General features: G+C 46.0%; 2 protein-coding genes across 2 annotated transcripts; one reads left to right on the top strand and one right to left on the bottom strand.

Annotated features, from left to right (window-relative positions):
* Positions 1-1,738: 1,738 nt before the first annotated feature.
* On the bottom strand, positions 1,739-6,791 carry LOC131289238 (negative elongation factor A). The gene is made up of 4 exons (XM_058318451.1): positions 6,582-6,791; positions 3,022-6,186; positions 2,789-2,944; positions 1,739-2,681 (listed from the first exon to the last, which is right to left on the bottom strand). Exons 1-4 carry the CDS (start codon positions 6,789-6,791, stop codon positions 2,442-2,444), a joined length of 3,771 nt encoding a protein of 1,256 aa, XP_058174434.1. The 3' UTR covers positions 1,739-2,441.
* A 386-nt stretch (positions 6,792-7,177) lies between these two features.
* On the top strand, positions 7,178-9,491 carry LOC131286664 (uncharacterized). Its single transcript, XM_058315647.1, has 3 exons — positions 7,178-7,334; positions 7,498-7,740; positions 7,813-9,491. Exons 1-3 carry the CDS (start codon positions 7,283-7,285, stop codon positions 9,357-9,359), a joined length of 1,842 nt encoding a protein of 613 aa, XP_058171630.1. The 5' UTR covers positions 7,178-7,282; the 3' UTR covers positions 9,360-9,491.
* The last annotated feature ends 5,279 nt before the right edge of the window (positions 9,492-14,770 follow it).

Genomic DNA, 14,770 nt, shown 5'->3' with positions numbered 1-14,770 from the left:
CACTATTTACTTAGACGTTTTTTCTACGGCTCACTTATGTCTGATCACAAGAGAGCTGGGAGATTACTGGGAGCATTTTGGCAGCACACTACATCATCTGTATGGCAAGCCACATTATATTCCTGGACCAGCAAATCCATTCGGTATTCGCAAAACGATGTTTGATAATATTTTGTTATATAAAGTTAAAAGCTTCTTCGCTACTTCAGTATGTAACAATGAGGATCTAAAGCAGATGATTTATATTTACAAATCGAAACGCACGTATTGCAGTTGTGGGACAAACAGATGTGTGGTAGAAAATATAATCAATTTTGAAATATTGAATTATTGAAATTTTGTTAAAAAAAAAAGAAAATCGCAACCAATTCGAATGAAAGGATCACAGTCCGTACGGCATATTTACTCTTCACTCACCACGAACAAGCACAGCATTTGGGATAGTTATCCCTTACGATCAATACTGTTTCCAGCCTGGGGAAAGCTTTAAACCGATCCATGATCCATACATTTTTTTTTTCATCACAAGCTGTCATCAAAGTGTAATAATAAAGCTATCAATTTGATTTGTTTTTTGTTTTTATATAGTATCATTATGTCCACTATTTTTATCGATGCACTCTGGTTTCCAGCGGTTCACTACCTCCGTTCAACGTGCATTTTATTTGCAATTTCTCTTATTTACGCTTGTGTAAAGTCATTGAATACACAAGTGCTACAGTTAACCCATTTTGTTTTGCTTGTATACATTCTAATGCAACATTAGATTGCCTTATTGGTTCATACCGACCCGCGCGCCTAGCTGTAGCGATAATGAATGCACATTTAACTATTTCCGTCGCATCGTTACAGCAGAAGTCCAAAATCACTATTCGCCATGCCATCATAACCTGCGCAATCAATAATTGGCTAACGATTAATCTATGCCCACCCATCATGATCATTCATTGTTCAACACCACTTGGTGTTGACGGATGCTCGTGATCAGTTATTTCACAATTGCTTCAACCACTCAAAGCTTCCCTCATTTATCCTTCGATGGCATTCTTTTTGATAATTATAGCTACTTTTTTTTAGTTTTATATTTTTCTTTTATTTTGATAAAGCCCACTTTGCTGCAAACTATTACACACAACGTAAATTTTTAAGAGACTAAAAAAACGAAATGCTCCATTGCATCGTCGCTTTTGCTTCTTTCAGTGCAATTCAACTTAGTAGCAATCCATTTCAACGTTGATTTTTATCTCGTGGGAGGGATTTAGGTTTAGGTATTCCAACTTTTAACTTTTAAAAGCATTCAACTTCGATACATACAATTTCAACTAGCAGAGAAAGGTGGCCAGGTGAATAAACTGCGGAACAAACCATTTAAAAAATAAAAAGCACTAAGTCGATGGAATTGTATGCTACGAAATTGGAATGGAATGTTATGAAGTTGGAAAGGGTTTGTGAATTTTTAAGGTGACGATTGCTATTATGTTCAACCACTCTGAAAAAACAAATCATAGTGCGAACTGCGCATTAACAGTGAATGTGCAAATAAAGTTTTTCCGATCGTCCGATCGAAACCTTATCCAATCGCAATTGATTACAAGCACAACTGGTGTCCATAACCACTCAAAAACCACGATTACAAGCGTGGGCTTCTGGGCTCTAGGGTATGCCATGCAAGAAGATGCACGGAAAATATGCGCAAATTGAACGAAATTGTTGGAAGCGTACCAATCTGCTTCAGGTTTTACCATACGCTGAAAGATATAGGGTATAGATAACGACAACTTTGTACAAATAAACCGGCTCAGTTAATCCTGTCTCTTGCGTCGAGCTATGAACCATCGCAACGGCCAACACACTCCTGACAGTGTCAAAGTGTAGTGAGAATGCAGTACACTTCAAATTTACCGGAAGCAGAAAGCCACAACAGGGACCGCGATCGACTGAGCAACGCAACACGCTAAATTAAACAAGTTCCGGGCGTGCTTGTTGGACGCAGCGCGCAAACACATAAGATACCCGATTCTTAGAATCCTGCATCGCCAAAGCATTCCTCTCGTTTCCCAACCATCTCTACCTCTGCTTCGATTCAACCGCATGTACTATCATATAGAATTGTACAAATATATATATTTATATATATATATCCATAATATTTTGCCTAACAATGTTTTCACCTAATTCACCCTCGCCTCGCCCACTCGCTAAGGGTATTTTCTCACTATGCCCTTCTAAACACTATAGTTTACGCTCACAGCTACGCGGCAACGAGAAGCAGTACTAGCGGTAGTAGCGTGCTTTACGATTGCAGCGCGGGGGGATAGTAGCTTGTTAAATGCGCCGTGCGACAGACACAGTGTAACAGAATGATATAATGTGTTCCGATTTTCCAATGTTTCCTCGTGTTTTTTCCTTTTTTTTTGTTTTGGTTCACTCTATACTAAACATTAAATAACTACCGAGTTTTGTTGACCAGCTGCGGAGGCCGCTCCGCCCGCTCCAGCGGCGCTCGCAGTGCCTCCGGCGGTCGCATCGCCACCCGCACCACCACCCTCGGTGAGCTGCTGGGCCTGGTCTAGCTCACGGTACTTCCGGAATGTTTTCCACTGACCTGAATTGTAGTCGAGCGTGATGAGCGATTCCACCAGCATGAGGGCCGTCCGGTCGTCCGCTTGGTGCACTTTTTCCTACAAAAAAAAAATAAACGGAACAAAAACAAACGGGGCATAAGTATTCGGGATCGATGCGCGACAGAGATCGCTCCCTCCCAGCGAGCGAACGGGGGGACACGTACGACACTTTCGTTCAGCTTGATTGTAACGATGTTTTCCGGATTCGGTCGAGGGTTGTTCCGGTAGCCGGCCATGAAACCGATGATGATGGCCTTCTCAAGCCGCGACACACGGTTGGCTCGTTTGAACATATCGTGCGCTTCCATGTAATACTTGCTCTGCGATAAGGGGAAAAAAGGTAAACGGTTAAAGAAAATGAAAACAATCCCGTGCGATGCACAAAAGCAATCCCTACCGATATGGAAAGTCCTTTTCGTCCCGGCTGCTGCTGTTGTGGCTGCTGCGGTTGCTGCTGTGGTTGTTGCTGCTGCTGTTGTGCTCCACCGCCTTGTGATTGCTGCTGAATCGTTACCGTCGCTCCTTGCTGTTGGATACGCTGCACCTGTATCGGTTGACTTTGCGTCTGCGCCTGTTGCTGTGGCTGCTGCTGAACGAGCTGGATGGTCGTACCGCCGGTGCGCTGGGTGCCCGGTGCCTGGAATTGTATGGTGTGTTGCTGCTGCTGCTGCTGTTGCACTTGCTGCGTCTGCTGTTGCGGAATTTGGGTGATGATCGTACGCTGGCCAACAACCTGCGCCGAAGTCGTCGTCGCAGTCGCTCCACCGGCCGCTGCCTGCTGGATCGTTTGCACCAGCTTCGGTTGACCGGCGGCGGGCCGCTGAATAAGCGTTATTCCTTGCGGTAGTATGGTTTGCACACTGTTCGTACCGCCACCGACGGGGCGGAAAATCACTTGCTGCTTTACTTGCTGTTGTTGCTGCTGCTGCTGCTGGGCTTGCGTGATGTTCGTTATCAGCGCGGGTATCGTAGTCGTCTGCTGCTGTTGCTGCTGTTGCTGCTGAACCACCGTTGTCGTACCCTGCTGTTGCACCCCTGCCGGTTGTATTACGACTGGCGTCAGGGCAGGAATGTTTTGATGCAGCGAGCCGGTCGGCACGAGCGCAGGTATTTGACTCAACTTGTCCGGTTCCGATTTGACCAAACCGGGAGGCCCGGTCAGCAGTGCGCCGCTCAGGCCAGACACGTTGTGGAGCGGAATCTGCTGGTACACGGTGTTGCCCGATGCGTCCACCGTGCGCAATATAACGCCCTTCTGGTTCAACGCATTCTGCACGCCGGGCGTGTTCGTGACGTAGTACGTGTTTCCCTTTACGCCCGGCGGTAGCACGACCTGCGTGTACTTTGTCTGTTGGCCGGCGGCCGCTTGTAACGCTTGCTGTTGCTGCTGCTGCTGCTGCTGCTGTTGTTGCTGTTGCTGCTGTAGTTGCTGCTGCTGCTGTAGAATCTGCGCCACGGACGTGGTCATCCCAGCAGTTGGTGGATTTTGAGCCGTTATCGTTATTGTACGCTTCTGCGGTACGGCGGTTGGTGTGATTTGTAGCTGACTCTGCTGTCCTTGCTGCTGTAGCGACTGGATGTTCAGTATCGTTGGCTGGGCGTTACCAGACGGCATCTGGGTCGAGATTAGTGGCGGTATGTTCTGCAGCAGTTGACTGTTGTTGAGCGAAACAGTAGGCGCCGTTTTAATCTGCACGATCCTAGTTGGCTGCGCAGTAGCTTGCTGTGCTTGAATCTGCAGTTGCTGTTGTTGCTGCTGCTGTTGCTGTTGATGCTGTAACAGCTGCTGCGCATGCTGCGCACGTGAGATAGTGGTAGTTAAAGTCGGTGTACCAGCGGAATTCACGCTCGATACTATCCGCTGGATGTTCAACTGTTTGCCGGGCGAACTAGTGTTTAGCACGTACGAAGTTAATGGTGCTTTCTGCTGAATTATGGTAGCCCCGCCGGAAGCGACCGTCGTGTTTGGCTGCACCTGCTTCGTAGTGAACAGAATATTTCCGCCGCGATTGATGATGGTGGTCGATTTTGGAATCGATGCGTGCAACGACGCCGGTACTATCGACTCCGACGAAATGATTTCGATCTTTGGCGGTCCACTTGCGGTGTTGCTGCTACTGGTTGCTGCTGCAGCGGCCGCTGCCACCGCGCTGACCGTTTTTCCGGTCGACTTTTGAATTATTTGCACACCCCCGGTACTCGCTGGTGCTAAGATGTTCGCCTGTGACGCTGCTAGGACCGTTTTGGCTTGTTTAGATACCAGTGGAACGGTGCGCACCAAAGATGGCGGTTGCGATGACAGCGTGAGGGAAGGATTGGCAATCGATTGGCTAGCCACGATACCACTGGGCTCTGTTTTGATTATCGTTGCGGTTATTGTTTTCGTTGTTGGGTAGGCCAGCGGTGGAACGGGTACGGAGCTCACCGGCACCGAGCTAACGGCGACCGATGTTGGCGTCACTATGCTGATGGTTTCCTTCTTAGCCTCTGCCTTCACTTCTACCTGATTTTCTTCCATTAAAGTAACCGGTGTCTGGATTTGAGTTTGCGGCGATTGCTGCGGCTGTTGCGGCTGAGGTTGTTGAGTCGTTATTGTCGCTTCGGGCTGCTGCTGTTGTTGTTGTTGCTGCTGCTGTTGGCGTTGCACCGGTTGCAGTTGCGGTTGCTGTGGCACTGGTTGCACCTGCTGCGCCGTGGCTTGAGATGTACTGGTTACCGTTGATGTCATTATGCTGGAGGAAGTCTCCTTGCTTCCGGAGGTCGCTGGCATCGGTGTTGCAGGTTGGCTGTACACGGTCGAAGGGGCGGATAAACCGGCCGCATAATCCGGCGTGGTAGTAACCGCCGGCGCCGAAGTAGTCGGTGTAGCCACAACAGGTTTCACATCGGTCGCACTTTGAGTCTGTTGTTCGGCCACCTTCTTCGCTTGCTCCTCCTTTTCCTGCTCTCGTTTTCGTTTCTTAGCGGCGGCGTAGCCTAACGGTTGCTCACCTATCTCTAGCAGCTTGATGCCACCGTCTTTTCGACCGGCCGGAGTTCTGCTCATGGTTGGCCGGGACTGTCCCGGTGTCGTCGGAGGCGATCGGAAACCACCGGTCGGTACACGCGATGGAATACCTTTGAGCGGTGTTGTGTCGGTCATTTTACGTGGGATACCACGCGATCGTAAAGGCACTGTAGGTGCGGATATCTTCTTGAGGCAACTCTGTGCATCGGATGACTTTTGCACCAGTTCCGCGCGTAAGGCCGCACTTTTCGGTTTGCGTTTCAGCGTAAAATGTTTCACCGGCGTTGCCTGCTGCCCGACGACGGACACGAGGGCCGATTTGTTCAGATACTGACATTCGAGTGGCAACAGGCCAAGATCTGCATTTTTCCCCACTAGCCGCCGCAGCTCGTTCACCATGTCTGTGAAAATCGGTCGAGTCTCTTCGTAATCGGAGATCTCCGTATTCAGCGAGCCAGCGGTGGGCAGAGTTTTTATTGTTTCCGCTATCATTGAAACCCATAGCTCCGAGTCGAGACCAGCCACTTCTATGACTTCCTCTAGTTCGGTCTTCCACTAGAATAAATAAACAAAATAGAAAAATAGGGTTCAATTCCGCCCCCAAAGCTTCTCCAATGTAGCTGCATGTATGTTGACGAACGATGAAAACATCGGCTGCTTGACATGGGAAAGTAAACACGTCTAATGCATGCTGCGTTATTTTCGCACTAATTAACCGATTACGATTCCGGATGCTTTATGATGACATTGCTCGAAGGCGGGAGACGCGTAGGGCATAGATTAATTATTTATAATTGATCCCGGGAGCTACACTATCACGATGAAAGTATTTCGTACTTCGTTTACTGCCCAACTGTTTTTGCTGACGACTGCTTAGATGCGGGACAGATGACTATTCACACGCGCAGCACTCTGGTGTGCACCACGATGATACCATCGCTTTTGCTTACCTCTTCGACGATCCGTCGGGGGATTTGGAAAAAACTGAGCAGCAGTTTCAGCTTCACCTGCGTCTGTAGGTCTGGAAAACACTCCTTGATATTGCGCAGCACCTCCTTATTCAGTTGAGACGTGATTGAACCACTTATCCATGAGTCGTTTGATGTACCAAGCTTATTATGTAGCCACAGAGAAATATCGCTGTCCCGCACGTTCGCCATCTTGAATAAAAACTGAACGACGAAGAGCGACGCGAGACATAGGTAGCTACATACAACGAGGTTAAGTCATTGATTGCGTTTTCACGTCAACGCAAGAAAATGACAGTCAGTTTTGACAGCGCCAATGCATCCAGCATTCAGTTGTTTTCGCTAATATCATTTGGTGCTTAATATCAGCAGAAAAGAAAAGATTACAATAACAATTAAAATTATTTACTTTGTAGAGAATCATTAATTTATATGTAACCGGTTTGATTTGCCAATTTCAATTTAAAGCGGTTCTTTATCAACCGGTTCAACGGCAGTCTCTCGAACAGGTAGCAGCACTGCATGTTTGACAGTAAATGTCATGTGAATCAGCGTCAAGTTGGATTTTAATTCCGTCAACAACGCTTCTCGATTAAAGTTGATGCTAGATGTTTTCGTTAATTTGATTCATTACATTTAGTGCAACATTGTGAAACTAGCTTTATTACAAAGCTTGGCTTAAAATGAAGCCTATAACATCGAAGTTACTGCTGTTGGCAGTAGTTTTGGGCTATGGTAAGTATATGTTTTCCCACAAGATAGCTTCATGCAGTCGGGCGGGGCGTGTCCCTGAACATTCCTTCCAGCTTCAACCTGCAACAATGGATTGCACCTGCATAGGCGCTTAGGTTAATGAGTTTTAAATGGTATTCACTTTTGTCTGTTCTGAACATTGCAGCATCGGGTCAATCAGCACGATCCAACCTAACGATACCGAAAATACTCCAGGGATCATGGTTCTCCTGGGAAACTGGAAGGCCAACATTGACCGTCCTAGACGACCACACTATGTCGGATAGAGGAGAACTGATACACATGGAGCGTGTGGGGTCAAATTATACGTTTATTTTCCGAGGCCAACGCTGTTTTCATTGTCTACATGCATTCCCGAGGACGTTAAACATCTTCGAAAAATATGAATGTAAGTAAACCAATGTTTAATGCTACAATGCGTAGTAATTTTATTGTTTAAACCTTCAATTTCCTTCGAAAGCTGCCTGCGTTACTCTTGGCAAGAATGAAGATCCAACGATAAATCGAGTTTGTCGCGGTATAACAACCGACCAGCAGCTGATAACACTGTTCAACGAAAACTACGTCCCTGTAAACTGTCGTTCTTCGCTGGAAGGGGTGTGGCAGTTTGCGTACCAGAATCGGTTCCGTTTCACGGGCGAATGTGATCACCCGGATGCGAGGATCCACTCGTGCCAACAGGCCGGCACGCAGTTCCTCATATCGAACGAAAAGTTCAACATCACCTACAAGCAGTGTATCGGAATGACAGACACGTTCAACGGAGTGGTTGAGTACAGCTGCTTGGGTGATTGGTTTGTGGGCAAAAATCACTATTTTGCCGTAGCCAACACGAAGGAATCGCGAAAGGATGAAAAGTATCGCTGTTTCTTGAAGAATCGTGACGATGATCTGTACCTGGGTGTGTCGATTACAGCCGAATGCAATACCCTGAAAACGGTAGAAAAATCTCCAGAACGTCTACGCATCACACCGGTGAAGGCGGATGTGATCGAACCGGGCTGCAGATTCCCGCAGAATTTCACCGGCGAATGGATCAACACGGCGAACATTGACGGCGATGTTAAAATCAATGAAACGCACATAGTTGAAACGTACAAACCGGATCAGTCTCGTTACCGACGCACGATTTATATTTGCCGAGAGCAGCGCGACACGCGTATCATGATGGCTCGTCTTACGGTCGATGGTTGCCAGACAGACTACGTTTGTTTTGATTTCGTCCCAAAACACCACAATATAATCCGCTATCGGCGTGGACGTGCCTTAATCGAAGATGACTTCTCGACGGTATGCGCGTGGAAACAGTTCGACAACAAAGAGCAGTGGCGGTACGAGCTACTGTTGGCCGCAAAGCCGGTCCCGATTCGATGCCCCGTGGCGGGCAAATTTAACTTCACCCAGAAAGGAGAGGCACCGTTCAAGACGCGTATCCTTGGCGGTGTGACGTTGAGCCCTCGGCCAGACATTCGCTGCAAGCAAAACATATCCGACTTTTCCGTGTGCGACGGCGACCAGAAGGAAATGGCAATTGATGCGGATTATTGTCTGTCGGTGGATTATCTCGGTCGTCCCATCGATATCTACAGCGATCCGGATTATCGGATGAGCTGCATTGGTTACTGGCAGGAGAATCTCAAGTCATATCTCATCACGTACGACGACCTCGATCCACTGTCTAAATATCGCTGCTGGGTGTATCAACGGGCAGATCTGAACCGAATCCTGATGTCGCAAGCCGTCGGTGCCTTCTGTAATTTAAAGCAGGATGTGACCTCGTGGAACTGGACCGAGGGAGCAGTGGTTGCGATCGACATGACCGAATACGAGCGAGAGAGGGATCAGTGCCCTATGCACTTTGACGACGGATCGAATCCGTGGAAGGAGACCGAAAATTTGGTCACAATTTTCCAGTGGAGAATTTACCGTTCGACAGCTGCTTTCACAAGCACATTTACATCGTTGCTTATCTCGGTGGCAGCAGTGTTTTTGAAAGTATTCTTCTAAATTTAGCTAAGATCTTCATTTTTCTCCGTCCAACTCGCACGTATGCCGTGCCCATATGTGCCTTCATTCCGTCCATAATTGTAAATGTAGTAACCACATGAAAATAAGCAATAAAGACATGGATAGAGACTACCTCACCTTTTTTAAATAACTTATTTTACTTCCCCAAAGCGCGCACGTGAACGTAGGTATTGTGAACAAAAATAACAGGCTAAACACTGGATCTCATCGTCATGCTAATTAGAGCTATCTTTATGCTGGTTATTTTTAAGAGTGCAACCTACGTGAAAAATACACCTTATTGAAGTTTTGCTCAAAAGTAAAACTACGCAAGATGCCACCTCGGGATAACATCGTATTTGCATGCAAATTCCTTATTGGAAGGAAAATCTGAACAAACGGCATTTGTGTTCCAAAGCCACGAAAAAGCGCAAAATACTCTTGCTTACGTACAACGTGCATCTGTCCATTGAAATTACATATTGTTATGACTATTTGCATGAATAGAATATGAAGTACAAAAGTAAAACGATTTTAAACAGATTGGGTTACGTACTGACGACAAGAACCAGAAAGAGACTGCTATCATACTCAATCGTTTGCCCGAAATAACCTTACCAAAATATGAATTTGGTTTATTGTGCTAATTAAATCTAAATGAGTAATAAAAACATCTGTTAACAACCGACTCTTTGAAAGGTATTTTTTAGTATCATTAATTTTAACCTTAAATCATCTTTAGCACGTGTGCACGTGCATCTTTAGCATGAGTGCATCATTTAATCATCAAGCACGTGCGCTTTAATATGAATAATACATGAGAGACAATGAGGAATTCATTCATCGGCTCCAAATACCACAATTTATGAAAATTAACGATTACTTACTTCACACGTTTCTCAATTCCGTATGCATTGCAATATTTTCCTAGTATTCGACTAGGAATACTACCTTCTGCGAAGTGCACTGCTCCATTGACATTTCCCATCATGACAGATAACGGCGTATATCGTGAAACTCGTAAACACTCTGATTCGGACGAGTTTTCTTTTACTTGAAAAATTGTATTTCAATAGTTACATTTTATAAAAATTTTTCTATTTCTGCACGATTGGGTGGTAGTAAGTCTCCAGTATCGAAAATAGAATTCATAAAGCGATTTCGTACGAATCGGAAACATAAGAAGCTCGCGATAGACACCCGCCTAATCGATTTGTTTATTGTGCAACATGAATCGCACTGAAAAGTAAACTGCCGAGACGACAGGGCGAGAAAAGCATAAAAATGAAGATTTTCTTTTCGTCCACCGTTATGGGAGTGGTGGTAGGGGAGCCGAAGGTACGAATGCCGTATGGCTGAACGCTCTGTCCGTGTTGTGGCTTCGTCGTCGACTTTGGGGTTGCAGTATTTAGTGCTGCTGCCGCTGTGGCAATCGTGCCGTGAGTAGTGAAACTTTCGACCGTATCGGTCAGTCATTCGCTGACGATTGGATGGTGCTGTCGCGTTCCTCTGGTCGGTGTAAAACGGGTTGCTACTGCCCGCAGTGTGTTCCGTGCGTGTATATAAACGAGTTCCTAGCCCAACTAGTCGCTAATGTCCCTTTCGCCGCCGAGCGTGTCGTTGGCGGTTGTTATTCGCGCAGCCCGCGACGAAGGTGTATCCTGATGTGATTCTCGTTACCGCTTCTACGGCCACGAAAAGAGAGAAGCTTTGTAGCGGAGGATTAATGCACAGGTGCATCGGTTGCATTCCGCTGTCGATCGCTAGTCTTTCCCCCTCGTGACTGTGATTCGTTTTTGATGGTAAAAGTCGTAATCGCACAAGCTGTAAACCCCGTGTGTGCAGGGCATTTATAAAAAAAAAACAAATCGTTCAGTCAACAACATTGGAAAACCAGGCAAATAGAAAGGTGGTGTAAAGAGCAGGCACGTATTTGCTTAAAAGTTTAGTATACTCTTCAGCATCAATGCAACCAAACGCCTCGGATCGAGATATAGATGATTTGTCCAGCACAAAAACAAAGCGCTGTCAAAACGAAAAACATCTGTGCGGAGTGAAAGAGTGAGAACACATACTGCAGTGCGGATATGCGAAACCTAGCTGGTTGTTGTGCTTGTTGAGAGGAATTGTCAAACTTGCAGTACTAGAACGATCGGTGCATCTCTGTTGTTCTACGGCTCACCAGAGACCAACGGTGTAACGTCAAATCGAACGGGATCATTTGTAAAAACGTAAGCGCCACACTTTCGCGACGGTGCGAGCGAGAACGTTCGAATAGGAAAGTTATGTGTGCAAGACGAAGAACGACAGCATCTAGGAGCACGTGTACTATACGCTAGTGTTTCAGTGTGTGGTGAAAAGAGGTGCATAATCGCGGACAGCTGAGTGATGAAAATTGTGCAGTTCCGTACCGTCGCTAGGAAAGGCACCAGTAGTCCGTATCGCATGGTTCGATCGGTTGCAAAATAGGAATGGAAGTTGTTTATCCCATCGCGTAACTGAAGTGTTCCCCCCGCGTACCGATAACATCCTCTCGACATTCTCGAATTTTCATCCAGGATTTGCAAGCAAAGGTAGGATTGCTATTCGTGCGGCATTCGTCACTTTCCTTATCATTGCACGTCACATTTTCTAATCGTTGGTAAGCAGCCTCCGTCCGCCGTCGCGCCGAACGCCTACCACCTAAGAGCCGCTGTTAGTTGACCCCTCTGCCGTGTGCTGCGTGAATGTGGACGCGAGAAATGTCCGCTCGGACGGATTACTTAACCGCTGGCTCTCCCCCCTGTTGCTCGACTGGTGTGTGGAAATCTCGGCCTATCCTTGCGAGGTGGATGGCCTTGTCCGTTCGCGCCGTTGTGGATCGGGTTTTTTTCCCTCTCCTTCGGTCGGTTTATCGGTGGATGATGGCGAAAAAATATTCGCACCATCACGATCGAATTCGACCGAGGACGCCGGAGTTTGTCCCCCGCGAGACAATAGCTCTGGCGGAGATGAAAATTCAGCTTCACGTCACGGACGGCGCGTGATACCGACACACGGTGATGGACCCTTGTTGCTCTCTTTCTCTATTAGCTCGCGCTATTGGTTGTCACTTGTATTGCATCATATTGTACCACTTTTCAACTTGATTGCGTTATGATCCTTACCCATCCTTATTCATAGATGTTCATTTTCAGACATGTTCGCTTTACCTTTTTTATTTCTTCAAGCGACTTATAAATCGTTCACATATAGCTCAATTGTTACTAGCATTTTTAATAAATTCATAACATTTCAACCTGTTGGACAGGACTATCCCCAACGTAAAAGACAGTAACGGACGCCGCAGGCAATAACAAATCTATGATGAATCTCGTTTTGAATCAAGAGATGAAGCAATTTGATTGTAAATAGAGATATTTTTTAGGGAAGATTTACTTATATTACCTGTTAGACATGTTATAAAATATGACAAGCCACCCTATATGTAAGATACTAAGAAGTTTGAATTTTAATAATAGAACGCTTTCTTAAAATTTTAATTTACGAAACAAATTCTGTATTTCGTTTGAGAGAAATACAGTTCAATTGAAAATGTATATTAATTCCACGCTTATTTAGAATATTAAAGCTAACTTTCCCAAGAAATATTTTCCTCCTATTGATGCCCCTCCATGAACAGTCAATTTCAAATACCTTGCTCCTGTTGTTGATCCTCGGGGAAGATGGTAAAATATGGAAAGCAATGAATTTGTTAAGAAACGATAGCAACACAAATAATTTTGCTATCACTCACAAATAAATTGAAGCTAGTAAGCTATAACAAACCCTTCTCTTCAAGACACCTGCGTAGAACAAGATTAGCGTAGAAAAATTAAATATTCGTGTTTTTTTTTATTTTCCCATTTTAAATCATTGAAATCCAATTCGTTTTGTGTTTACATTTTTCCCATTAACCCGGATGTAGTATTTACCCGAGTGACCGTCAGTATTGCAGTTCGAGGGGAAGTACATTCACCACATGGCAGTGCCAAAAATATCCCGCACGTGGTTTACCAGCTGGTACATTGCTTAATGATCTGGAAATAATGTGGAATAACACGAAAATATCCTAAGTACGCTGTGGGGGTATTCGTCCAGGAAATAATACGACTGGCCAAGTGGAAGCGGATGTTTTACCAATGAACGTAACTGCTCGAAATCTGTGCCAAAAATCGTTTTAACAATCACGACGCAACAAAAAAAAAACAAACCTCACATCCAACACCGACTTATCACCCGTGCATCACACAAATCTCTCCGGAAGTGCACCACCACCCGTGTGTCAGGCTTTAAAAAGCGGACATGCACAACGACGACGGGTTCCGTCCGGTTTTTTTTCCCCCGAAACCAGGGGCAACGTTGGAAACGGTCCAAATTCAATAATGCACTTGTGTAGCGCACTTGAGTCGGGCTTCATCATGCCATACCGGAGGCCCACAGCCGAGTTCCGGGTACGTGCCGGCTGCCAGTTCTGAGGGGAAAATGATTTTTATTTCGATCGCTTCCAAGATGGTTCCTTGGCCGGTTGTTTACGTACGAGGCGGTGGTACGCATCTCTCTTTCTCGAGCTCACCCCCTTTGGGGCCCGGTTATCTGGTTTTGGTTTGCTTTCATTCGTTTGCCTGCATTCGGTGTGGCGTGGTTGGGCCCGGGTCTGGTCTGAGTTACACATATATGGGCACCACCGGCCAGTGAGGCCCGGATGCGGAACCGCTTCACGTACCAGTGGAACGACGTAACCAAAATTCGACCGAAGTGTTGAGCTTATTCCACCTGAGTGAGAGCACTGAATTAGCATAAATAGATCACGGAAAGGAAAAGTGTTGCCCGATCGTAACGGTGTGGTGTTGGGACGATCGGATGTAAAGCTGAATGAAGCTTACTTAAAAGCCCAAGCTTCAGGAAGCAAATAATTGGTAATAAATCCGGTTGATCTTATGGAGGCGGGAGCATTTAAAAAACTACAAACACACACACGTCTTCGAATAGTCTTAAGACACTTACATTGTTTCGTTGCAAACCGTCCCCATTGGCAATAAATTGTTAAGTTAATAAACGGTAAATTGTAAAAAATGAACTCCCGATAATGGCATCATTTCGGTAACACGGATGTGGCATCTTTACTCGATCGATCCGATCTCGACACTCGAACCGACGAAGTAGACGAACAGTTGTACAATCGTAATTTAACACCGCACAGTAGAGCGAAAACAAAAAAGGATTTCAAGCAATCATCAAAACAACGCGCGTATGTTCCGTTATTGCACGCGTCTCCTACAACACCATTACACCTCACCTGACGCATCGCCGTACCATTACGTCATGGTACATTGTAGAGCCATTAAAGCCATTCCACACCCGTGTTGCCGCATTGGCCGCCGATGGCCGTG

This window comes from Anopheles ziemanni, chromosome 3, assembly GCF_943734765.1.
Source record: "Anopheles ziemanni chromosome 3, idAnoZiCoDA_A2_x.2, whole genome shotgun sequence".
NCBI lineage: Eukaryota > Metazoa > Arthropoda > Insecta > Diptera > Culicidae > Anopheles > Anopheles ziemanni.
The sequence above is the reverse complement of the archived record's forward strand: the minus strand, read 5'-3'. Positions and strand labels throughout refer to the sequence as shown.

Bases quoted from the DNA above. Each gene is read 5' to 3' on its own strand.
- LOC131289238 (XM_058318451.1), bottom strand. From the start codon at position 6,791: ATGGCGAACGTGCGGGACAGCGATATTTCTCTGTGGCTACATAATAAG. The intron at 2,945-3,021 runs GTAGGGATTGCT...CCCTTATCGCAG, and splicing joins GAAAAGGACTTTCCATATCG to AGCAAGTATTACATGGAAGC. The intron at 2,682-2,788 runs GTACGTGTCCCC...TTTTTTTTGTAG, and splicing joins TCAAGCTGAACGAAAGTGTC to GAAAAAGTGCACCAAGCGGA.
- LOC131286664 (XM_058315647.1), top strand. From the start codon at position 7,283: ATGAAGCCTATAACATCGAAGTTACTGCTGTTGGCAGTAGTTTTGGGC. The intron at 7,335-7,497 runs GTAAGTATATGT...TGAACATTGCAG, and splicing joins GGCAGTAGTTTTGGGCTATG to CATCGGGTCAATCAGCACGA. The intron at 7,741-7,812 runs GTAAGTAAACCA...TTCCTTCGAAAG, and splicing joins CATCTTCGAAAAATATGAAT to CTGCCTGCGTTACTCTTGGC.